The 27,585-nt window shown below is 32.3% G+C and overlaps 2 protein-coding genes, 1 non-coding gene and 2 pseudogenes across 4 annotated transcripts; 4 read left to right on the top strand and 1 right to left on the bottom strand.

Annotated features, from left to right (window-relative positions):
* Positions 1–4,328: 4,328 nt before the first annotated feature.
* LOC100812208 (subtilisin-like protease 4) lies at positions 4,329–7,058 on the top strand. Its single transcript, XM_003525699.5, has one exon. The coding sequence runs from the start codon at positions 4,577–4,579 to the stop codon at positions 6,824–6,826; it is 2,250 nt and encodes a 749-aa protein (XP_003525747.1). The 5' UTR covers positions 4,329–4,576; the 3' UTR covers positions 6,827–7,058.
* A 962-nt stretch (positions 7,059–8,020) lies between these two features.
* LOC100801550 (uncharacterized) lies at positions 8,021–14,075 on the bottom strand (annotated as a pseudogene).
* On the top strand, positions 13,860–18,394 carry LOC100810598 (PGR5-like protein 1A, chloroplastic). The gene is made up of 11 exons (XM_003525698.5): positions 13,860–14,248; positions 14,362–14,489; positions 14,665–14,761; positions 14,868–14,968; positions 15,544–15,600; positions 15,990–16,066; positions 16,304–16,355; positions 17,070–17,180; positions 17,258–17,355; positions 17,485–17,560; positions 18,143–18,394. Exons 1-10 carry the CDS (start codon positions 14,074–14,076, stop codon positions 17,552–17,554), a joined length of 966 nt encoding a protein of 321 aa, XP_003525746.1. The 5' UTR covers positions 13,860–14,073; the 3' UTR covers positions 17,555–17,560; positions 18,143–18,394.
* Positions 18,395–21,422: 3,028 nt separating this feature from the next.
* LOC100801009 (putative expansin-A30) lies at positions 21,423–22,476 on the top strand (annotated as a pseudogene). Its single transcript, XR_005891740.1, has 2 exons — positions 21,423–21,612; positions 21,777–22,476. The product of XR_005891740.1 is annotated as a putative expansin-A30 (transcript).
* On the top strand, positions 22,024–22,268 carry MIR5777 (microRNA MIR5777). Its single transcript, NR_126635.1, has one exon. It is a non-coding gene; the product is annotated as a microRNA MIR5777 (primary transcript).
* Positions 22,477–27,585: the final 5,109 nt, after the last annotated feature.

Genomic DNA, 27,585 nt, shown 5'->3' with positions numbered 1-27,585 from the left:
GTTGCAAGTTAGACTTGTGTGAGAACTATGTGCTTGGGAAACATATCTGAGTACAATTTAAAGCTGTAAAACATACCACCAAGGGCATTATAGATTATGTGCATACTAATGTGTGGGGTCCTACTAGAGATTCTTCCTTGGGTGGTTCTCACTATTTTGAGACATTCATTGATATTTTTCTCGCAAGGTTTGGGTGTACTTCATAAAATAGAAATATGAAGTCTTTGAAAAGTTCAAATTGTGGAAGGCTTAGGTGGAGAACCAGACAAACAGAAAGATCAGGACATCAGGTACTTGAGGTCTGATAATTATACGGAATGCACAGACTCATGGTTCTAGAAATTTTGTGAGGAACATGGCATTAAGAGACATTTCTTAGTGTAGAAAACACCACAACATAATGGTGATGTAGAGAGAATGAATAGGTCCCTTATTGAAAGGGCCCAAAGTCTAAGGTTGCAGGCTGACTGTATGCTTGGTCTGTGATGCTAGTTGGCAAGTGCATCGAGTCACGCAAGTAATATAAAACAGTAAGAACCGAGTATTGTATCCACAGGAAATTTGTTTCACTCAGAAAATGTATATTCAATGAGCAAACATTTTGTGTAAATCAAAAGCAAAGTAAATATCAAGTTGGGTTTTTGTGTGGAAATCTAGTTAACTATAAACTAAATATCTATGGTTTAAGAAGTAAAAACAGTCAAGTAAAAAGCGTTGTGTTGTTCTACTGAATCTACCTTGATGTTGCTATATATTTTTCTCTATTTAATGTTATCTTAGTGTTTTTATGTTGAGAAATTACCCAAACCAAGATCCCTCGAGTGAATGGGCCTAACTCTCTTTAAACCTCGTCCTTGATCCCTCAACAAACTCAGCCTAAAAGAGTTGCATTAAGTCTACTAGATCACTGCACTCCGTTCCTAGACATGCAGTTTTCTAGCTTGCTCTATCAAGTTCTAAGGCTTTAAAGCACTTTTCAATGCTAAAAATCCTAACTATACATACAAATGGGTGATCAAGTCACAAGCATGTAAAAATAAGCATGGATAGAAGCAATGAACACATAAAAACAACATTAAATAGATAGTGAAAGAATATTACATCAAAGGTTCAGCAGAAATCCCCAACCAAGAGATTTAGCCTTCCATTATACGTAATGAGCTTTCAATACAAAGGATAGATTTTGAGGGAAGAAAATGGCTAAGAATGGTTGAGGATGTCTCCTTCAACCTCTACAACCCTAATCTCACTCCTCTAACCTAGACTCTCTTGGTGGCTTCGTTTATGTCACTCTAGCTTCTCCCTTGGCTCTATTTTTCGACTCCTCTCTCTAGTTTTCACTAACTTCAGTGTTTTAAAGACTCATTGACGTTTCAGATTCTGAAGACTTGCTTAGCGAGATTGGCTTGCTAAGTGAGAGTAAGTGAATTTTGGCTTAGCGAGCTGGGCGCGAGAAAAGATAAACAACTCGCTGGGTGAGCACATCTATGACTGGTCCTTTTATAGGGTTTCCGACATGCTAAGCGAGCTGTGTGCCTCGCTTAGCGGATGCCACTCGCTAAGTACATATGTCTCGCTTGGCGAGACACCTACTGCTTGAACCTTCTCTTCTTTTAGCCTGAAATTGAAGTGGTTTCAACATTAATTCACAAAATGAGAGTATCTACTATATAAAATCAAACTAAACATGAAAATATGTACAATTCCTACAAAAAGAACCATAAATTAGGGGAAAGAGACTAATTTCATGTAACTATTTAATACAAAAGTTAGCCATAAATAACGATTAACACTGACCTTTCTAAAGGCCTTTGAGCACAAGCGATGAATATGGCATGCTACCTACTCGATTGATCACCACGAGCATCATTGGATGAGAAAGTTGCAAAGGAAGTTTGGGCAAGTAACCCAGTTGATTTTAATAATTTGAGAATATTTGGATGTCATGCTTTATGCATATAACTAGTGATGAGAGATCTAAACTTGATCCAAAGTCAAAAAAGTGTTTTTCATAGGTTATTCCAAAGGTGTGAAGGGATTCAAGTTTTGAGATTCAGTTTCAAAGAAAATGGTGATCAGTAGGGATACAATATTTGATTAGCAGTCCATGTTGCTAGAGATAGTTGATACAACTATGCCAGTGTTTGATGGAGCTTCCCCTATCTCCATGGAGGTTTAGGTGGACCTGCAACACCTGTCGGTGATTCTTGAGAGGGTAGAACTATGCAATCCAAGACCTGAGGTGACACTGACACTTGAGCATAGACCTGTGAGTCTAAGTGGACCGAATTAGGAGTACAATCTTGTCAAAAATAGAGATCGTCGCATCATTAAACACTATGTCCATTATGGGTTTGAAGAGTTGGCTTCTTTTGCACTTCTAACTAGTGTTGGAAATCCTTCTACCTTTCAAGAGGCTATGAACAACCGGGAGAAAGATAGATGGATGGGTGTTATGGTGGAGGAGATGGAGTCTTTACAGAAGAATCAAATATAGGAGCTAGTTGAGCTTCCTATGGGCAAGAAAGTCATAGGGTGCAAATGGGTGTACTAGAAGAAACCTTCAATATCAGAAAAAGAATGAGAAAAATTTAAGGCTCGCCTAGTAATAAAGGGATATGCACAACAAAAGTGGATTGATTAGGATGAGATTTTCTTCCAAGTCATAAGACACATTTCTATCAAGACGCTGTTAACTTACACTTATTTATTTTAAAAAATTAGTAAACCTTAGTTATACTTTGAGTGTATTTTTAAAAAATGAATAGTTATAGCTTACAAACTTACTCTTTCTAAAAAAAATAGGTGAATATAAATTAGTAAACTTACACACATTTATTAATATACACTCACTTATTTTTCAAGAGTAAATTAGAAAGGTACACTTTAAGTGTATTTTAAGATAAACATATACTCCTGCTAAAAAAAATATGTATAAATTAAAAAATCCATATATATATATATATATATATATATATAATATAACAAAAATATAAATATACATTACTTTTTCATTTTCAGTGACTAATTTTTAATCTTAATATTTCACGTATATCGTTAGGAGTTATTATTTTTTGACTTTCTTAAAATGAGATTGTTATTATTATGTCCCATCACTCATCAATGCTGATTAAAACAACCCAAAACTACTAAAAACAACATTTAACGAGAGAAATTTATGCCATTGCAGTTGCATGACTTAAAACCTTACATTTAAGCACAACTCCCAGTTTTAGTGTGCGTAAAAAAAGTTAATGAGATAGTAAGGGCTGTGTTAGTGCTCTAAGAAGACAAAACAACACAGAGAATATGCCTGAAAACATATTAACGAGAGAAAGGAAACAAGAGAATAAATAGAGAAATGTGCATTATTGTTAAGAAACGGTAGAATTATAAGGAGAATGCTTTTCCACGCGGGTTTTCTCTTCACTGTTGCGTTCCAAGACTCGGTTCAACTGATAGTTCTCCCAATTAATCCTCTTTACAATATGTCTTCCTTTTTAACTGCCCCTTTAATCCTCTATTCTAGATCCTCTCTTCATTAATTAAGCTGGGGTTTAACAGGCTATCGTACAAGTGACTCTTTATTTTTCTATCAATTTGAATGTGAAGCCGTAATTGATGTTTGCACTTCTCTCTTCTATAACTCAACAGAGGAGGTTTATATATGGTAATGAAGATAATAATAACAACAGTGACCTCTTTGGTATTAAGAGCTGAATACGCTAATTGACAAGCCACATATAATATTATTAGCATAATCATACATATGGTGCAAGTTTAATGACCCTTATGTTTAAAATTAAATATTTGCTATATACTCAAAGATAATATGGTGAAGATAATATGTTGCCGGTCGAGGCCTAGCCTTGTTTTGATCTGTCTTCTCACAAAAAAACAACAATCTTACTGTACATGACAATGCATAATTGAACAGTAGTGTATAAAAATCTTTATATATTATCACTTCATTCTAACTAAACTATTTCCACATTTTTTTAAATTTCTTTCTACTTGAAGGGTTGTTAGATTTTGGAAACTGTAATCGCCACTATTCCTGCTGCAGAGCTCTAGAAAGATCAGAAAAATCAAATAAATTATTAATGTTCTTGTTGTAGAACTTCGGTGTGGAATGTTTAACTAGTATATCGCATAGGCCAGTGAAATGAGTTTTGAACAAAAAGAAACCCTTGAAAGGTTATTTAATTTAGAAGGAGGGAAAACAGCTATTTAACATAATGTAGAGCTATGCCGCTCATGCCCGCCTTACACATTACTAATGGTTGCACTTGCACAATACCAATTAATAGTCAACGATGCAGAATAAATAGAATCACAGTACACGGCATATATAACCATGCCGGCCAAGCTCATTACATGCCATCAGTAACACGTTACTCACTAAATGTTATCAGGTCCTCACATGCATATGCCGGCCTTGTACAATCTGTTGAGACTGTACAACATCTAGCTTCCTTATATATATTGATATTGTTGGTGTTTTTAAAGCACAACAAACCAAAGAATCTTTGCCTTTCATTCTTCTTCACCCTCCAGCAGAAAGCTTCTGCTGAACATGGATTCTTTCTTTTTCATTGCTTTCACTTTTGTGTTGAGCTTCCACATTCATTTTGCTCATGGAAATGAACTGAATTCTGCCACAAGCAGTTCAAAAACATATATTATCCATGTGACGGGGCCACAGGGTAAGACACTTGCTCAATCCGAAGATTTAGAGAGCTGGTATCGTTCATTCATGCCACCTACTATTATGAGCTCTGAGGAACAGCCACGAATGATTTATTCATACCGGAATGTGATGAGTGGTTTTGCTGCAAGACTCACTGAAGAAGAGCTGAGATCAGTGCAAAAGAAGAATGGCTTTATTTCTGCGCATCCCGAAAGGATGCTGCATCGTCAAACCACACATACCCCACAATTTTTGGGGTTGCAGCAAGACATGGGATTTTGGAAGGAATCAAACTTCGGAAAGGGAGTAATTGTTGGGGTGGTGGACTCTGGAATCGAGCCTGATCATCCTTCATTCAGTGATGCAGGAATGCCACCACCACCACTCAAATGGAAAGGGAGATGCGAACTTAATGCAACATTTTGTAACAACAAACTAATTGGAGCAAGATCTTTCAACCTGGCTGCGACGGCAATGAAAGGAGCAGATTCACCAATTGATGAGGATGGACATGGGACGCACACATCAAGCACAGCTGCCGGTGCTTTTGTTGATCATGCAGAAGTACTAGGAAATGCCAAAGGAACAGCAGCTGGGATTGCCCCTTACGCTCACCTGGCAATGTACAGAGTATGCTTTGGAGAAGACTGCGCTGAGAGTGATATATTGGCGGCATTGGATGCAGCTGTGGAGGATGGCGTGGATGTAATATCAATATCCCTCGGCCTAAGTGAGCCACCTCCATTTTTCAATGATAGCATTGCAATAGGTGCATTTGCAGCAATGCAGAAGGGAATCTTTGTAAGTTGTGCAGCAGGAAACTCTGGCCCTTTCCATGGCTCCTTAGTTAACGGAGCCCCTTGGGTCCTCACAGTTGGAGCAAGCAATATTGACAGAAGCATTGCAGCAACAGCGAAGCTGGGAAATGGGCAAGAATTTGATGGGGAATCTGTTTTCCAGCCTTCTGATTTTTCTCCAACATTGCTACCCTTGGCATATGCTGGAAAGAATGGCAAACAAGAAGCTGCATTTTGTGCTAATGGGTCCTTGAATGATTGTGATTTCAGAGGCAAGGTTGTTTTGTGTGAGAGAGGAGGAGGTATAGGAAGAATTGCCAAAGGAGAGGAAGTAAAAAGAGTAGGTGGTGCAGCCATGATTCTCATGAATGATGAAAGCAATGGCTTCAGTGTCTTAGCTGATGTGCATGTTCTACCTGCAACACATTTAAGCTACGATTCTGGACTGAAGATTAAAGCCTATATAAATTCCACTGCAATACCTACAGCCACCATTTTATTCAAGGGAACTATAATTGGAAACTCCTTAGCTCCTGCTGTTACATCCTTCTCTTCAAGAGGTCCCAACTTGCCAAGTCCTGGTATTTTGAAACCAGACATCATAGGACCAGGCGTGAACATCCTAGCTGCCTGGCCATTCCCCCTGAATAACGATACTGATTCAAAATCCACTTTCAACATTATGTCTGGCACATCAATGTCATGCCCACATCTTAGTGGCGTAGCTGCTTTGCTCAAAAGCTCTCATCCTCACTGGTCACCAGCTGCCATAAAATCTGCCATAATGACTTCTGCAGACATAATCAATTTTGAACACAAACTCATTGTTGATGAAACACTTTACCCTGCAGATGTCTTTGCCACAGGTTCTGGTCATGTGAATCCATCAAGAGCAAATGATCCCGGATTAGTTTATGATATTCAACCTGATGATTATATACCTTATCTGTGTGGTCTAGGCTATGGTGATACTGAAGTTGGGATCATTGCACACAAAACAATTACGTGCTCTGAGACTTCAAGCATTCCCGAAGGAGAGCTCAACTATCCCTCATTTTCTGTTGTGCTTGGTTCCCCACAGACATTCACAAGGACTGTGACAAATGTGGGTGAGGCCAACTCATCTTATGTTGTCATGGTTATGGCACCAGAAGGGGTTGAAGTGAAGGTCCGACCAAATAACCTTACCTTTTCAGAAGCAAACCAGAAAGAGACATATTCAGTGTCCTTCAGCCGCATAGAGTCTGGTAATGAAACTGCCGAATATGCTCAAGGATTTTTACAATGGGTCTCTGCCAAACACACTGTAAGGAGCCCTATCTTGGTCGACTTTGTATAAGACAATAATGTTACACCAAGCAATACTACAATGGGACCAGTGTTATGGTCAGAGGCACAATAGGCGTTAAGTGGCAAATCTCAACTGTACCACAGCATTTTCTATTCCATTTTCATTCCACCTATGCAATATGGAAAATTTGAATTAGATCTCCAAAAGAGTTTGAATGTTCATTTTAAGTTCAGTCATGAATGTGAAAAATGAAATAGAAAAATAAATTCTCTTTATAGATAAAAAAAAAGTGTCAGCCAACCAAAGAATGAAACATTATTTTGTTAAGAATATGAATGAAATATTAGTTAACTTATGAACAGATGATACAACATTAATAAATTAAAAAAATACTAGGGAGTTAAATAACCATGCTTAATAGAAAATGCAATTATGGGCCAGATATTTCTTTCAACTGAAACTTTCCAAGTAGCAGCCAATTATACAAGACTAACTAGCTAATTGACAAATTTATGTAGATCATCAATTATAAAGATGTTTACACTCATTTGAAGTACTTAGACATAGTTTTCAAGCATAGATTGATCAACCCCAAACTTTAGCAAAACGGCCCCTATTCAAAGATTATAGATACAAGATAAATTATTTATATTTTATGCTATAAACATAAATGCTTTAAAAAAGAATACCCAAAATTAAAATATATTCATAATTGACAATCAAAAGTCATAGTCTAATATTCACCATTAATTTAGGCTATGATTAACAACTATGAAAACTGATCATTGGGACACTGCATATTATATATATATATATAAATCAACATTTCAAAAATTTAAATTGATTATTAAGATTTATATATTCACCTTCTAAAACAAAGTTGTTAAAATTTATAATTTTCATATGATAATGAAGCTTACAAAAAGAATACAAAGCGGACTCATTTCACAATGCAATATTTACAAAAAAAAAATCCCACAATAAGAATCAGTGTCTGATAAGTGTCCAGCCAGGAGTAGGTGTTGGCTCATTCTCTTGGCCCGTGTCCAAGCCATGTTGGAGAGGTGTCTGACCCCAAAAAATGATTTTGTAGTTGCAACACCATGGAGGGCTTCCTAACATGAGTTCAAGGAGTATTCGACAAGAGTCATGTCCGAGTAGTGTCCAACACACCAAAATAGGAATGAAGTTTAAAAATAAAGGAAGATGTTGAAATTTATAGACAAAACTGAGCTGCAACAATAAAGTGTGAAGAATACACTACCCAACATTAAAAAAACAAAGATATTTGAGACATGTCGTGGTTAAGTTGCAGCAGACCAGCAGTTCACAGAGGCTCTGTCCATCACTCCTCTGCCTTGTGAACTGGAAATCAGGCTCATTTTCATGCAATGTATCATCAATCTCAGCAACTGAAGCTGTTTCCCCTTGTCTCTGAATTGGCATTACATCAGATGTGGACAGCATAGCCCCATCTTCCCTTTTGGGTTTGCCAGTTTGTCCAAGACAGATTGCACTGCTTCCATGATTTCACTTTTCATGTCATCACCCCCATCGGATTATTTGCCATAAACTATCAGATATCTGGCTCATTACTTTATCACTGGTCACAAAACAAACAAATCAAAATAAAACTGCCACAATAAGTACACATAGAGACACGACACACCTTAAAAACGCAATTTAGAATTACATAATAGCTAAAGGAGGGGGTAACTCACCCAACTTCTTCATGTATAGCATCAGAAAGTTGTCTAGGTTTCATATTTTCTGCTCCGGCACGATTGAGTGCCACTGACTGCTTCACAAATGAGGCAATATGTTGTCCTAACTCTTCCTGTGATAAATTATTGAATTCAGTATTAGTGACACGCAACCTTATGTTAGTTATGAAATTAAGAAAAACTCAAGGTCGGGCCACTAAACGAAGCTCTAAAAATTCGCCACATTGTTACAGTGTTACTGACAATTACAAATCACAATCAACATGAATAATTTAATATGGTGTTGAAAGTAATGGACAGCCATGAAAAGTGTGATTAACTAATTTTTTCTATCAATTCATTTGATATAAAAACCTAAAATTAAAAGAATGGGAATTAAGAAACGGGGAATCAGGAGGAAATACACGAGGAATAATTGAATATATTTTGATAAAGATTATTACATTATCAATTGAATAATCGGAATTTGAATATTCGTTAATAAATTTTAATAATAAAAAATATATTATATATTATATTTTATAATTATTAGTATTAAAAAAAATGGCTCATATCATTTCACGAAGAATGATGCCATCAATACAAGGTAAAAAATAATAAATTTCAGGACTATTTGTGGTTAGCCTAGCTTGAGCAACCAGATCATTAGCTTGTCTCCTAACAAACTTGACATGAAAAGTTTGGATTATTGGATAGAATATATCTACAGCCTCTTGTGATCATGGAGTCCTCCTCGGAACGTGAATGTTGTCAGTTGCAGTCAGATTCAAATATAACATGCGACATGTCTAATTTCTCTCCCCTTCTAAAACTGGAATGATGATGGGGCCTGAATCATCTCTTCAAATGATGATGGCATCAGCTTTAAGACCATCCCAAAGGTTTTCATTCTGACCTTTCATGATCAAGAGGATTGTCTCTGAAGCTGTCAAATTTAAAAGCTAGTTCAAATTATTTTGATTATTGTGGTTGGTCCTAGATTTGGCATGTGTCTTAAAAACTCAACGATATGGAGGATGACTTGTTTTTTCTATTTTTTTCCATCATAAATTTAATATTCATCAAAATATTTTTATAAGAAATGTTCGTATTAGGAGCAAAAGTGTTGTAACAAGAATGAATTATGATTATAAGATGTTGGTAAAAAGAAAACCTAAAGTTTGAATGCAAGTGCAGGTAAAGTGTGTTGCATAATAAATTGTGTAACAAAGCAGTTAAAGTGTGTAGCATAACACAAGAAAGTTAAAATTCGTAGCAAATTAAAACATTATTGATTATCGATATTAGTAATGATTCTATGATTACCTTAATTAAAACATATACGTGTTCATCATAATAAATTCAATTATTCTAAAAAAGAATATATATTTATTTTAATTACCTTAATTTCTACATTTATATATTTTTAATAAATAAAAAAATTAAATAAAAATTTCAAAGATATTTTGATGAAAAAATAATTAATATGGCATTGCCACATATTTTTTATAAAATAAAATAATGAAAATAAATATAAAGCATGACCGTAAATTTTATTATTATTTATAAATTATTATTTTGATCATTATAATACATATTTACGGTAAATTATTATAAAATAATGATAAAATCATAAATTTAATATATTAGTTACCATATTATATAAAATCAAAATAAATTTAAAACTTAATTATTTAACTGATTAATATAACCAAAATATATACTTATGGGAATCACATTAATCGTCATAATTAAATATAATAATATATCTTTATGAATTAAAAAACAGAAAAATTAAGGTATTAAAGTAAGAAAAAAATGAATATGATGATGTCAGGTGATAAAATCTTTTTTTATTATATATAGTAACTGAATAGTACTTGTGCGATCTACAGGTAAATATGAAAGGAGATTTTTTAGATTTTATAAAAAATTATATTAACAATTTTATTAATTTCCTAAATTTTTGTAAATCAATTCAAATGTTTAACATATGTCACTTATTTATTAATAAGAAACAATAGAAGATAAATGAATCTGAATACTCTTACAACTATAAATTTAATTTTGGTAATATTGAAAAAAAAAATTGTATAAACAAATGGACTACATAAAAAAATCCAAATTATTTTTTTTATCAAAATAACCCAGGTTATTCCATTAATATCATTTTTATGAAAATATACAATTTTACATCCAGTATAAAAAAATATTGAAAACAAAATTAAGTAAATGAATGAAAGAAATGTAAATCTCATAACACATACTTAAATGATTAAAAATCAACATAATATTATATTCACGTTAATTTTTGTTAAATTTGATCATACATCACATTCATTATTTGATAAAAACTATTTCTAAGAAAAATAATTTTAACAATTTTTATATAGTGAAAGTTAGTAAATATGAATTTAATTATTTAATTTCAAATATTCTTAATTTCAATTAAACATTTATAACATCTTTTAGAAATTTATAACAATTTTTAAATAATTAAAGTCACTTAATTTGAAATTACTAATCTACACACAACTATTCTTAGTTTTAAAAATGTATTTATAGTATTTTTAAAATTTTAGGAAAGCATTTATAATGATTTTAAGATAATTGAAATTATTAATTTAAATTCTAACTACTCTCAATTTCAAGGAACCTGTCATAGCATTTTATAAAGTTTCGAATTTTAAAAAAATATTTTTATAATCATGATAAATAATTAAAGTAAGTAAATATTAAATTATTAATTTAACCTGTAATATTTTTAATTTAAAGAAGATATTAATAAAAAATTAAATAATGAAAATTATGAAATTTATGAAATTCAATTTAATTGTTTAATCTTAATAATTTTAGTTTCAAGAGGGAATTTTTAAGAATTTAAATTTTAGAAAAGCATTTACAAAGTTTCAAATAAGCATTTATATAATATAATAATAATAAATTAAATAATTAAATGTAATTTAAAATTTTCTGCTTGGTTTCTTTAATTATCATAAATGCACATTTAATTTTTGTTACTATTTTTATTTACATAAATGATTATATCAATATAATTGGCATGAATCAAAAATATTCTCCTTCCTTTTTATCATAATTTTAAACTTAAAAAAAAGTGGATCATCCTTTTACCAGAGCGTAACACACGTGTACTAACAAGTACAATTAATATTTGTGTTTTATATAATATATTGATTGAATAATTGATGCTACTTTATCCAAATCTTATTTTTATGTGTGATGGTTTGTGAAGCTTTTCAATGATCTGAAAGCATTGTATAAAGATTGAAAAAATAAGGTTTAATTCTTTTGAGTTTTTATTTTTTTACCAAATTTTTAATTAGGCTTCTAAGTTTTTATTCTTTTCATTTAGTCAAAGAACTTTTTTTTTAATTAAGTATTTTTGTCTAATTGTCATTATAGAAAATTAACCACGAGTTATAGTGGACTGGTGCGTTTTTAGAGTGTGTTGTAAATACAACAAAGTTAATTGTGATAGATTCCATAGTGTTTACATCACCTTCAAATCTTTCAACAACAATTTGGTATGAGTTGGGTCTTTTTTCTTTTTTTTTATCAAAGGGAGCCCAAGGCATTACGTATTACCCATAGTTGGGAGAAAATCCCAACAAAATTTTGTCATAGAAGTGGCATGCATCCCACAGGAGGGGAACCAAAAATCATACTAGGTTGAACAAGATTATGAGCCCGATGGGCCATCCAGTCAACAACCATGTTTGCCTAGCGATGCATATGTGAAATCTTCACAGTCCAGTCCCTAAACATAGTCTCAATCCCCTGCAAAACATTACAATTAAACAAATTGACATCTTCCAAATAGTCGTTTTCAATCTAGACACAAAGATGCCTCAAACTCCAAGCATGCTCCAAAGCTGCCAAGATCGCCCAAACCTTAGAGGACAACACCAAGCAACCCCTAAGCTTCTTGAAAAAGTCGGACAACTAGGCTCTTGAAGAGTCTCAAAGAACCCCTCCACAACCCGTTGAAAGACCACCATTAAGCATAAACACGTCTACATTATATACTTCACCTACCCACTAGGTGGAGGTCTCCACTTGAGGAGAGAAGTAGGGGTGGGTAAGCGGACTGATGCACCCCACATAAGGTCCATCTGCATAAATCCGCATTGACAGCGAACTGGACCAGTTTGCTCCACTTTTTACATGAACCAAATAAATAAACTTAGTTTTGTTAGAAATCGCAACAGGGTCCCACTCCTTCTCATTAAAAACACAATTATTTTGAGCTTGCCAAATCGACTAAATAGTAACCTCCGAATAGGGTTTTCCAGTGAGGAGGACCCCTTTCAAGGTTCTTTGCAATCCATTGATGCAGTGACCCCAAAAAGAAACCCTAAAGCATACTAGGAAACTCGAGTAGAAGATCTTGCCTCACATGCCTAGACTGCCCACAGTCCCTTAAGAGATGCAAATCCATTTCAGGCTCCTCAAAACAGATAGGACAAGTATCATAATCTAAAATCCCACAAAGACATCTCTTAACATTTGTTTTAAGGTCGTTATGCATAATGAGTCACAACAAGAACTTAACTCAACGAGGACCTCTCCACTTTCAAATGCACTTCCACCATGCTGAGTTTAAACTAGATCATGTCTCAAACACTGTCCCAGACAGCACCTAGAAAGCAGATTTAATAGAGAACTGCCTGTTAGGGCTAGGGCCCCAGGAAGGAGAATCTTTCCCATCGTCAGGCCCCTCTTGGATTTCATATCAAACCCACTGTGGAAGATACTGCATAAAGCGTATTGGGCTGAGTTAAGATCTCCCAAGCCACAATATGCCAACCCATACTAGTCTCATGATCAATCCAAATGAAATGCCTCTGCAGCCTCTCCACTTCAATGCAAATATACTTAGGAATCAAAATAGATTGCATATAGGAATCACCTAAATAACAAACTGAGCTAAGGTCACCCTCCTAGCAAAGGCCAAGGAGTTTGCCTTCCAGGAAACAAGTCTATAGGATTTGTCTAGGATATAAAAGTACTTATCCTTAATTTTCCTTGAATGCAGAAGGGTCACCCTAAGTATTTTTCCATGTCACTCGTAGTGCAAAAACAGACCAAATTGAAACTATTGCTCAAAAATAAAATCAAGATTCTGAGTTAAGTTCCAAAATGAGTAAATAAAACATAACTTTATCTTTAAAAAAAATTGATGATATATATATACTCTTCAAAATTAGTTAGTATTGATACCACATTTTTTGTGGGCCATCCTTGAAAACCGTGGCGAGCTTAAAGCCAACGCAACACAATAAGGGGCCCACGGAAGATTTTTAGGGGACACGTCATGAGAGACATGTAAGAAACGAACGTAGTAAGCGATATGATGAGGTTGTCAATTAGTGAAACAACGAATGAAGAGAAGGAAGGAGAATAAGCCGTTGCAATTCCCTCCACACGTTCCAGTTACCTTATCTACCACCTCAGCCTTTTCTCTTCACTCTTCCTTTCCCTCCAAACAAACAAAAGCAACCATTACCACCACCACCTTGAACTTTCCCAGTTACACTACCACCACTTTGATTCCAAATAACCACCATCACCATGTTCACGGCTAGTAAACTAGCCTTCACATTAACACCACCTCGTCCATGCACTGCACCCTTGACACCAATCTCTTCAGCTTCTGGTGTTCACCTCATTCAGTTCAATGGCAGGCACTTATGCCTCCGCCAAAGGCTGTTTCTACTTTCTCCTATGGCCACTGCAGATCAACAAGGTCTTAACAATAACATCATATCTCTAAAAGAATCATCTTCGTTGGCCAACTTCTAACAAAAGCTCCTCTCTTTGTCAACTTGTTTTTTTTTTCTTTTTTCTTTTTCCTTTCAGGGAAAGTTGAAGAATTTGAAGATGATTCAAATACTGTTGATAGTAAAATTCTCCCATATTGTAGCATAGACAAAAAAGAGAAGAAATCAATTGGTGAACTTGAGCAGGAATTCCTCCAAGCACTGCAAGTATGCCACCCCCCCCCCCCCCCCCCCCCACCAGAAGTTTTAAATTTTTTCTGATGTCTTAATAGACTTATATATGTTACGTGTGATCAACTGATGATCATGCAGAAAACAGAAATTAACTTTTTGTGTATGTGAATTTTAATTTTTTTGAGGTTTTGTTTTTTCTATTCAACAGGCATTCTATTATGAGGGAAAGGCTATCATGTCAAATGAAGAGTTTGATAATCTCAAGGAAGAACTCATGTGGGAAGGAAGCAGCGTTGTCATGCTAAGTATGAGGCAACTTCACTCTCAGTAGCTGCAGCTGTTGTTGTCATTGAATTTGTGTTAACGCGGGTGTATTTATCTTTTTTAAGTCTTTGTTGGTTGATTGTACAGGTTCTGATGAGCAAAAATTCCTGGAAGCTTCGATGGCTTATGTGTCTGGAAAACCAATTATGAGTGACAAAGAGTTTGATGAGTTGAAACTGAGGCTAAAGGTTTGCTATTTTCTTTTCATCAATGAAAATTTGAAAGTCGTTTTGTAGCAGATGGTGCATCTTTGAACATGTGTAAATAGATCATCATCTCACTAATAATTGAAGGGAAAAAAAGAGGTAAAGATATATCTTCTAGACTAAATCAATGGTTAAAAACTTTGAGTAGATACTATAACACTATTCTGTTTTTGTTTGCACCAAGAATACCCCCAACGGATAATCGGAGACTAATTCATTTCAAGGCATAAAGATCACTGAAATACATTTTGCCTCTTCCAACAAAGTCTTCTCATACACATGACTAGAAATTGAATCCTTGGTAACATGCTTAAGGAATCTAACTATCTATCAATTGTGTTGGACCTGGGTTGCCTTAACACGTGTTTACCTAAAAGGACAACTGGTACTACAGTTCATGAATTTTTTTACCACATGGGTTTCATTTTGGAAAGCTTACATATGAAATGAAATAACACTCCTAGTTGTTGTATTGATCACTGAAATTGGAATTGCTTTAGTAGCTGAATATCTCCCTCCTTCTGGTATTATTTACTGATCTCGTAACTGTTTTCCAGATAGAAGGGAGTGAAATTGTAGCTGAGGGTCCAAGGTGCAGCCTTCGTAGTAGAAAGGTGAGTGTTAATTTTCAATCTATTCTTTGATTTCAGTTTTACTTGTCAGTTGTAGACTTACAGTTTTATGTGTAGTTGTTCTTTGATTAAATCATTCTTGCAATTATTATTTAGAGGAAGGAGTAGGTAATTTTTCTTGTTTCATTATAAAGAGATTTGTTTTTGAATTAAATCTGATCAATCCCTTGAAGAACTGATCAATCAAATATAAGATCTGTTGTATCACGAAGTACTGACAAGAGATATAGGATGATCTTTACTTGTCAAATCAAATGCTTCTTAGTCATTAGAATTCAGCTTAAGGATTTTATCAAATCATTTGGGATTCATGAATACTTGGATCTGCTCTTTTTAATCTATATTCTTTACTAATTACAGTCAATTTATAGGTTTACAGTGACCTATCTGTTGATTATTTAAAGATGTTGCTGCTGAACGTCCCGGCTACTGTGATTGCATTAGGATTGTAAGTAGTTCTCCTTTCTCTCCTTTCCCTAAATTTTTATTGAGTCAATAGGTTCATATTCTGTCTGCTCCCACATATTTTATAATTTTCATATCAGTATCCACTTTTACTTTTTATTATTTGTCTTTCTTATAAAAGTTTTTTCATCCTAAACGATAGATTGAAGTTACTGTTTGCATATGATTTGTCTTGACTTTTTTGCCTTTAATTTTAATTCTTTTCCTGCTCATTCATTAGGTTCTTCTTCCTTGATGATCTGACTGGATTTGAGATCACATATCTACTAGAGGTATGTTCCCCTCATTTTATCATGCATCTAGCATAGCAAACTGATCGTTTGGATGCAGTTTGATTCCTGAATGTCATAGCATCTGATAGTAATTTTACATTTTTATGGTCCTTTCCTTTCATTATGTTCCATTCCCTTAATTTCAGGATGCTGTTTAAGTGTATATTATTTGATTGTTTATATCTTCAAGTTAGAAAAAAGATGGTTTAAAATGTAGAGTGAACTTTAGAGTGCAAAGTGGAAAACAGATCACCTTGTAACAATTCATAGATTTGTAAAATCTTATTCGATTTTCTCATCAGTGGTTGCCATCTTGCACTTCACTGGCTAAAGTCTAAGCTGGTGGTACACTTTAGAGGATCCAAACTCTCTGTAGTCAAACAAAAAAGAGATTAACTAAGATCTGAAGAGGTACAATGTAATGTGTTGGCTTGATATTGTAACTAAGATTACCAACTGACCATATTCCTCTTTATAAGTACCTTGCCTGGCCACCAACCCTGAAAAACTCGGCATAACTAGTTTGAAATTTGGATCGTCAATGAAACAAGCTTCTTCTATGAGAAATCAGAGATGAGGGGTAACTGAAAACCAAAGCTAACATGATGAGATTGATTCTTCACATCACATAGAAATGAAATAGTTTCTTAAACATTAAAGAATATTATTACAATTAATGCAATTATAACAGATGTTATGAATTGTTGAGTGCAGCTGCCGGAGCCTTTTAGTTTCATTTTCACTTGGTTTGCTGCTGTTCCCCTCATTGTGTGGATAGCTCTGTCACTAACAAATGCCATTGTAAAAGACTTTGTGATTTTAAAGGTATAAATTTTACTAGCAGAGTCTCTTGCAGGTTATACTTAGCTGCTACATATTACTGACATAATTAATTTCTAAAGGGTCCTTGTCCGAACTGCGGTACTGAAAATACCTCTTTCTTTGGGACTATACTCTCAATTTCAAATGGTGGTTCCACCAACACTGTCAAATGCTCCAAGTAAGTTTAAAAATACTGCTTAATAATTAACCATTGTCGCTTCACATGATTCACATTCTCATCACCAAATTGATATTTAATTTATGATATGACATTAATTTAACAATCAAATGCAACTTTTTGACTCAGCTGTGGAACTGCAATGGAATATGATTCAACTACAAGATTGATTACGTTACCGGAAGGAAGTAACGCCTGAGTTGAGGTACATTCCTACGTATACCACCCTTGAACCTCTCTTCTAACTCTATCATTGTGCATATTTTCTGCATATGTAGCACAATAATGTTTAATTTTGTTTTGTATCTAGTTATAAATCCTAGAAGTGAGTTTTTTTTTAAGAGATTTGTTGCTTTGAAGAAATGCAATTGAATGGTGACCTTTCTTTTCATTTTTATATTTACATTTTCCTCTATAATTCAACCTATTCTTCACTGTACATGTCTAGGTAAAGCTTGTCATAGGGATGAGTCTAGACTTCTACTATGTCCATATTCCTCATTAATTTTCATTCCTCCATTACTCACTAGTCACTATATATACCTGACAAGCCTTCATGTGTTTATATGTTTGTGCACTAACTGATTTTGAAAGTTTCTTCATCCCTTGAGAAATTCTAAACTGGATTGACTCTGCAACGTTTAGCATTAAATCTGTTCTATCTCTAATGGGTGCCAAGTGCCGAACTTTATTATAATTAGTGATCCATTATGATGACTTTAACTGTGCAAGGCAATCTATAATGACACCCAGATCATTTACATATTAAATTTGTGTCTACATACAGGTATGCCTGAAAATCATATTTATTGTTCCAGCAATGGGAGATCATTAATAGCAGTTCTTGTGAGAGTGACAAATTTATCATTTAGCAAATTGTGATGTTCTTCCACAAATGATCTTGAAGTCATATGTAATCACTATCACACACAATTGGTGTCATCTCAATTTATGTGTCACCATCCTACTTGTAAGTATATGGGCTTTGTATACTTGTAAGTAATATGGACTTTGTATAGCATACACTGGATTGCCTCTACTTGAAGAGTTGAGTTATGAGGGTGCTTAACACCATCGATGAGTCTAACCTAGAATAACGTGTTTTTATTGCACACTTTTGCAAAATTTTCTTTCTATTGCCTAGGCCAGATCCTATGAACACCAACAACAATAAGGAAAATTGAGAATATTTAAATAATTAAAGCTAACTGACAATAGTATTTCATGCATTCAATTTTGGTCCTTTGAGCTTTACAGAAAATGAATAGACACGCGATCAATGTTTTGAAAATTAGTTCGGACCTACTAATTGAAATAATAACAATTGTTCAAGATCACTTAATAATTTCTCCTAGAGTTGATGAAAAATTCAGAACGACCTGTATGCATGGTCCAATTGAATAATAATAAAAAATAAAACTTTTCTATTTAAAATTCACACACTTTTCTATTACTTCTTAGAGGAGAAAAATAATAAAAGAATAAAGAAATATGTTTACTAAAAGTAGCACTTTACTTCCAAATGAGTGGAATGAGAATTAGTTGAATGTTAATTAAATAGAAGCTTCAAATACTTTTTAGTTATACCAAAAATTAAATACGTCTACAAGATAGCCGAAAGATCAAGAAATTTGCGTCTAGAAATAGCATTACAAGTTGCAATTATAAGAATTTTAAAAAGAAAAATAATTCTTAGAAATCTTTGTCGCTCCACTTCAATCTATGAATCTAAGTTGATATTTTGATTATCAACCAAAAGTGAAATTTATAGAATTATGATTGTCGAGAAAATTTATAAAATGTGTTTGAGTAATTGCTACTCAAATTTCTTAAGAATAACGTATTTATCATTAATTTTTTTAAAAAAAACTTAATTATTTTACACTCAATTAACATGGGAAAGATTTATTCCACATGCGAAAGTAGAAAAAAATATTTTTACTTATTCATTAATTAGTATTCTTAAACATATTTTATTTTTGAAAATATTTTTTATTTTTTCTAAGAAATATGATAAACATGGATATCTCATATATACGTAATACGTGAATGTTTAAACATTTATTCATGTTTGTTTTTGGGAACCAGCTGTTACTCATGTTACCCTACAAGTGTAAAATGTGTTGCATTTTCTAATGACAGTAATTGTAATCATATATATTATATGTCCATGATAAATTAATCTTCTTTTATATTGTAAATTTGCTACATTGAACGATAAAACTACCAATTTGTACTAGAGGCCATCATATTTCCGAGCCTAGCTAGATTAGGTGAATTTGATTGTGCTCTAATAATTTCAAACTATTTCTATTTACTCCATCATTTTTTATAATATTTTTTATGCAACTCGAGAGAACTTTGATTCCAATCAAACTTTACGAATATTGCAAAATTACGTTAACTTAATTTGTATGAGAGATTTTTTTTTATCATATAGGGATGGAAGACAAGTACTAGAAGATGTACAATAACTCACTTATTTTACTCAACCAATTGAATTAGATTCCTTTAATATCATATATGTGTTTAAAGAATCAAATGATTGAACACAAGTGATTAATAAAATGTTCTCAAAATTGGATCGGTCATCGAATAGGTGAAAATACTTGTTTAAGGATCAATAGTTCAATCCAGATCAAACTAATTATAATAAAATAATTTTTTAATTTTTTAATATAATATTCTAGTAAGATTGAATAAAAAATAATATAATATGTGTAAATTGATAATAATAAAAAGTAAACTTAACTTTAAAATGTCATAAATCATAATATTTCTTCTTCTTTTTTAAATCAAAACGGCTTTATTTTGAAAGGTTTTAAAAAAAATAATTTTAAGCGAAACCAATGAAATCGGTTAATCCACCGGGTTTTATCGATTTTTGACCGGTTTAGCAGTTTTGAACCGGTTTAAGGGCGCACTGATTTTTAGGGAGTGTTGGACTAGACACCTTATCGGTTCTCGATCAAAGTGGCTAGTCAGGTTCGGGTTTCAAAACCATAGGTTAATGTACTGAAATTAAGATTGAATCGTTCGAATAATATCCAAGTTTAATCCTTAGCAGAAATAATTGGTCGAACTTTATTTATCTTTCTACCGAACTTTGGATTAATCATAATCCCTTTCTTATGATGAATGGAAAGGTTAAAAACCAATGTGTTTAAAGTTAATCTTTCTTTATTTTCGTTGTAAAATTATGTCAACTTAATTAGTATTATAGATGTGTCAGACGCGTAAAAAAAACTACTACATATTTAATAAAAGAAGACGGAGGAACCAAAATAAACAATAGTTAAAAGAATTAATTTGTGCAATTAGAATCTAAAGTTCAAAATTACATAATTATGATAGATTAACCTGGAATGCAATTAAGCCTTAATTGTTTTAATACATGAACAATTGAGTACTACGTGGAGGTTGAAGACTTAAAACGTTCCTACTAACATCGGATGTACTTATTGGTTAACCACCACTTGAGGTTGATGTCCTACTGTATGACTGCTTATCAGACGGAGTTATTGTATAACCAGACCTTAATCGTTAAGGTACCGTTGCATTGCTGCTGAAATCACATGGAGTAATTGTATAACCATCATCCAACGCCAAAACACTTATTTATTGCGGCCATAGCCTGAGTGTGGACTTGTTGGATAGGCTACAACAGTTACTTCGCATATGAACTTAGCAACTAACGACCCTTAAGCTGAAGGGATTATTATTATGAAAATGAATAATTTTTGTAATTTCTGCTTGTGGTGGATGAAATGAAGGACATGCAAGACCTAGCTCGGAAACATGTCCGCACGTTTTCATATAATGATGTAATATTCCTGGATCAATTCCTACATCATTGGCATGCAATATTATTTGAAGTCATTAAAAAAAGAAAGAACAAATGAGTAATAATGTTTGACTTAAGAGATTAAGAGATGTTATCTGCGTGGGGATCACGAAGACAAATTTCTTTCAATGAGCGACGTGCTATTGGAATTGGTCCATTGGACGTTATATATATAAGGATACGTGTGTAGGCACCCCTTAGCATAAATTCTTCGGTAGAGAAAACAACGCAATCCAAAAATTAAACAATGGCTGCGACTCTTCAACATTGTAGCTTCTTGTTGATTACATTTACATGGATAATGTTCATAATCATCGGAAAGCCAGCAATAGTAGTGGGCACATTTCAACCTAGTCAATGGACACTATCCCATGCCACATTTTATGGTGATGAGTCTGCTTCTGCCACTATGGGTATGTTATCACAATTAATATTCCTTAATAATAAATCATTCAACAGTTAGTGTAAGTAAATGCCTATATCAATAATCAAAGTTATGTCACTAATTAGCACTAACCATCTTGCATAAACCAATGTCGCTTTGTATTAACATGTCTTTGTACTTAATTAATTGAAGGAGGAGCATGTGGGTACGGAAATTTGTTCATAAACGGTTACGGTAAAGACACAGCAGCTTTGAGCTCGACATTGTTCAACAACGGTTATGCATGTGGAACATGTTATCAGATACAGTGTGTTCAATCGAGTGCATGCTATTCCAATGTGCTTTACACTACAGTGACTGCCACGAATCTTGCCCTCCTAATTGGGCTGAGGCCTCTGATGACGGAGGCTGGTGCAACCCACCTCGTACTCATTTTGAGGCTGATGCTAGGTGCACCAGCATTATTGCTGGTGCATCCAGCACTTAAAGAGAAAAGACTAAAATATCTCTGATTCATAAGTCTTTTACGGATCAAATGCTTAATATCAACATACGAATCAACTTAATTTATATTAATCTTACGGATCAACTCGATCCATACAATTTACGGATCACTCTCACGCACACCTAGCACAAATGTGAAGAAAGTGTACTAGCAATAATGTTGGATGCACCTAGCATCAGTCTCATCTTCACATGTCCAAGCCCGCTTTCATGAAAATTGCTCAGTGGCAAGCTGGAATCATTCCTGTTATGTACCGCAGGTAGGTAATTTAAGAAAGTTTATTTTCTCAGTAAACTACTATTTTAGTCCTTAAAATTGTGGGAGACTAATAGTTTTTTAAATTAAAAAAAATTTCATTTTTTTAATTGAAATCTGTTTGCTTATTAGTCCTTGTCATTAATTCAGTTAAAGACTAAAATATAATAAATTTATATAATTTACGGATTATAATGATAATAAGTTGTATACATCAACAACTCTATATATACTAGCAATAGTAATCGAAATTTAAATAGAGCAAACAACGAACACAGGTTTAGCAAGCGTCACGTCTTGAGAACAGAGTGACTATTTTTATTATATTGATAAACAAATAGGGTTATATCAATATATTTAAAATAAAGTTATGATACAGATTTACAGTATCATATTTGTACCGTATCTGTTCGTCCATAAAATATAAGCAATGCACAACCAGAACTAAAATAAAAATAATTTCAATTTTAGAAATTTATAGACATTTTTCTAATTTTAAAGACTATTAATAGTAATTTACTCTTATGTTCCTTAATGAAAAAGAACAGAATAACATAACATGCAAATTCTTTCTAGCTCTTTTTTTAATCATTGTGCTACTTTAAGAATTTGATCAATCATTGTCTAGAAAGTTGAATATTGGAAACTTTACACTACAAAAAGTGGTGTGCAAATAGTAAATATCATTATATCAAATCCCCTTTATTCTTGATTATCATATTAGTGTTAAACAATGTTTGAGAGTACCTTGGGTTAGGAGTGGGGGGCTACGATTCTCTTTCCAAGGAAATGGGTATTGGTTATTGGTGTACGTAATGAATGTGGGAGGTGGAGGAGACATTGCTAACATGTGGGTGAAGGGGAGTGGAACAGAATGGATTAGCATGAGTCACAATTGGGGGGCTTCTTACCAGGCATTTGCAACATTGGGTGGCCAAGTACTTTCCTTTTAAGGTTACTTCCTACGCAACCAAAGAGACTATTATAGCATGGAATGTTGCTCCTACCCACTGGGGCGTAGGAATAACTTATTCATCCAATGTCAACTTCAATTAAAGTACTACATCACCTCATGACTCATGTTCCTTTTCATTTACTTATTTAATTCCATTGTATTTTTATTTGTTGTGAGGAATGTTCCATAAATGAAGCAAATGATGATCATTGTCAAGAGACTTCCTACTTTTGTTAGTTTAACAAATTATGCTGAAATGTACACCCAATTGGCACTTGGCACAATCGGTTGTCATTCAACCTTTCCATTGGTTAAATATAGATTCTATTTAGAATCATACAAAATTGAAAGTAATTTAACTTATTCATAAACATATATGCTGTATGGCTGTACTAAACAAGCAACACTCCATATATTTTGTTTAGTTTTCACGTCTTACTTGTTGACTGGTACTTTCTTTTTCTGATCTTACATAAAAGATTTTTTTATTTCTTTTGAGCAAACGTCATTTGATATTAATTACTTTTGGTATTCAACTCGCAATAATTTACGGCCAAATTAAACAATGGGCAAAACTTAAGAGTTTAGAATGATACTATTTAATTAAAATTAAAGTTTCACCTTAATAATTTGACCTTATGGTTAATATGTGAGTTAATTACCAAAGTTATGGTATTACTGTGTTAGTTATGATTGCAAATTTGCATTGCTGATGGTGGTGCAACAATTATTATTTGTGTTGGTGGTGAAGGAAAGGTTTGGTCAATGCTGGTCATGACTAGTGACGGACTTATATGTAAGTGAGGGTGTGTACTTGTATCCCTTTATTTTTTAAAATTCATTAAATTTATAAATAAAATTTTATATTTTTATATTTTATTTTATTTATATAAATGAACCCATTGATTTTATTTTTTATAATTTGCGCTCATTAACTTAGGATCTTGAATCTGACCATGACATTTGCTATACCACCATGACACTCTGTATAGTGGAGTTATATATGACTAAGTAAGAAGTACGTCATAACTTTGTGTGTAAAATTAGTTTTATTTATTTATTTATCTATTTATTATTTATTTATTTTAAAAACACCACGTGAACATTTTGGACATTCTAATTAACCTATTATGATAAGTTATGTTAAGTTCCAAACTAGAAGTAATTATTGAAGACCAAAGTAAGTTTAAGGAATTAATTTGACACGGAATCAAAAGTTAAGTAACCAAATTATACATAATTAAGAAGTTAGAAGACTAAAATAAATATAAATTAAAGTTAAAAGACAAAAATGTTAATTTTGTGGATTAATTATTGTTTTCTATTGTCGGCGTCAATTAATATTGTTAACTTGTTCATATATAATAATCAAGAAAAACTTTTATATCCACTGAGCGACAAGAGGCATTCCATGCCTCTTTGTATCTTTTAAAATAATAAAAATAAAATAAATGAGAAAAATAATGGAAATTAAGTAATAGCACAAGTGGTTTGTGAAATACAATTAAAGGGTGTAGGTGGTTTGGAGAGTGTGCTTATTAGAGGTTATATAACAGTTATTGAGTAGTTTTGAGAGTACACCAAAACCTCATATCTTTTCTTTTCTTTTATAGAAAAAACCTCATATCCTCTTTATATATAATTATAAATTTTTCAAATTTAAGAGATATATTTACTTAAAGCAATCAACACTTCATAACGTGCATCAAATTAAAAAGAAATCCTTCAAAAAAAAATCCATAATAGTGACATTGAAATTTAAACTTATAATTTTATATAATCTATCTTAATCCCTCGTCACTCACCCGACATCACTAAGTCAATGATAATGAGTTATTATGTTTATTTTGTCTTAAGCATTTGTTTTATAAGGAGAAAAGGATTTTAATTAATTTAGAGTTTGATCCAAAGATAAATAAAATCTGATAAAAAATTATTTTTGTCAAGATCAAATTCGGATACTATATAAATAATTAAACTTTAACTTGAACACATTAATCACTTATATCTAATCACTAGATTTATTATGTTTATATTAAAACCTAATTGGTTATTGTTTTTTATGTATATACAAACACAGTCTTCCATTTGTAATTTTTTCTTCTATTTTTAGATAAATTTAATTTAAATTATCATAAGCTTAAATTTTATAACATTAAAAAATATATTTTTATAATTATTTTCTCAAAAATCTATTTTTTTATAATAATGTGATGATACTTTATTAAATGTTTGGGTGAAATTTTTTATACTGATGAAATTTAAATGCAGACAAAATGCAGTCTACTAATTTTCTTCTTGTGAAAGATAATATAATAGTTGCTAATGAATGATAGAGGCAGAATAAATTTATTCTGTTTTTCATTTTTTTTAAAAGGGAAAAAAATCAGATTTGTAAAAAAAAAAAAAATTCTTACTACCATGCATGCTAATTGAAAGATCCAATCTGACCTTGAAAAAAACAAAAAAAAAAAAGATCTAAATCTGATTTATTTTCTAGTATGTAAATACAAAATAGAGACACTATCTGTTTTAAATCTTGGAAGGTACATAGGCTGGACATTGTTGTTTTCTTACCAGACACTAGGCAGCTTGGGCAGGACTTCAGCAATGGCTCCAAACCGTCATGCCATTTTATTGTTCAATATTTTATATTTCTTATCTCAATACCACACATACTTTGCTGCCTACTACGAAAAAATAGCAAGACTGTTTTCCATTTATAAAAATGATGCAGTAGTTGTCATATTATAAGGGTAATGGAATATATTTATTCAGAAGAATTAATACCATAGCTTAACAGCCTTAACCGTCACTCTTTTCCATTTTTTTTATTATAATTTGAATGCTTTCTTATAAACATAAAAAATAAAAATACTAGATTAGATTGGATTATTAAAACTTTCATTAATTCCTCCGGCTTAAAACAAGAAAAGAAAGATTGCTTACTAAATGTGCCATATATGATATATCAATCTGTTTTTTTTTTTCCACATTCCTCATTATTGCACATTTCACGTCATATATGTATCTATCAAAATTCTTATTTTGCTATACTACGATTTAAATAGCAAGACATATTTCAATAAATTTAGACCAAACTAATAAATCCCATGTGAGAGAAGTAATGCGTGCACAAATTTTAATATTCTTTAAGTTTTGCGTATACTGGATTACTTGTGAACATATTAATGACAATAGTTTTGACATAAACCGTGCTATGATGGTTGGGTATGAACTATATTTTTTTTAAAAAAATATATCACTTTCATAACATTTATTTATTTTTTAAGAAAATAATATCCTCTCATTTATTAATCTATGGAGGTCCCCCCTCCCATGTATATAGCCATCAACATGTTATATGATTTTTTTTTTCTTATCAATATTCATTTGACACTTTTTTTAATTCTCTCTTTTCCATACTTTTTTTGTTCTCTCCCTCGATTAAAAATGATTTTTTACCATATTGAACATAGTTTCTTTGTCTTATTAAGGATTTTTTTAATACTATAAATTAAACAACTTAACCAAATATAATTGTTATATCAGAACTAGAATTAGAGATAACCATGAATGTAATTTGTAAACTCAATCAATTCAACCTGCTCTCTCTCATGCTCTCTTTTAATTTCAATTCCTTATTAATATTATTTAAAAACACACACACATATATATATATATATATGCATATTATGAAATTTTATTATGTTCTTTTAAAATTATTTAAAAATTTAAATATAATTAGTTTTTAATAACTTGATAATCAACCCAATTCAATCAAACTAAAATTTGATTAAATTAGTCTGAATGTAATTATTATTATTTTGACACTCAATCAGTCAATCTAGTCAAATTTTCATCTGTTTAAATTTAATTTTAAATCAAATTTCACTCACGTCAACCTGACCCATGATCATTCATTTTTTTTAGGTTACCCATGATCATTCATAATAAAAACTCATTATTGCATTTAAGTTGTGCATTTCTACGTAAAGGTTTTATGTCGATGCACACGCGAAATAACCAACTTACAAATCAAAAAAGGGTGAAGTGGATAATTAAAATTTAAGGATCTATTTAATTAAAATTAAAAAGTAAATACGTAGTTATTAAAAAAAATTAATTGTGTGATATATATTTTTTTCTTCAAGTTTTTAATTGTTTTTTCAAGAGTACTTTTCTATAAATAAATAAAAAATACTCAAAGTAGCCTGCTCTGAAACTCTGTTAGTAAGAAGGTCTTGCTCTTTATTTATCGCATGATATTTCTTCCACCAAAAAAA

Source organism: Glycine max, chromosome 5 (genome assembly GCF_000004515.6).
Source record: "Glycine max cultivar Williams 82 chromosome 5, Glycine_max_v4.0, whole genome shotgun sequence".
NCBI classification, from domain to species: Eukaryota; Viridiplantae; Streptophyta; class Magnoliopsida; order Fabales; family Fabaceae; genus Glycine; species Glycine max.
Note: the sequence above shows the minus strand (reverse complement) of the source record. Positions and strands in the feature narration are given on the sequence as shown.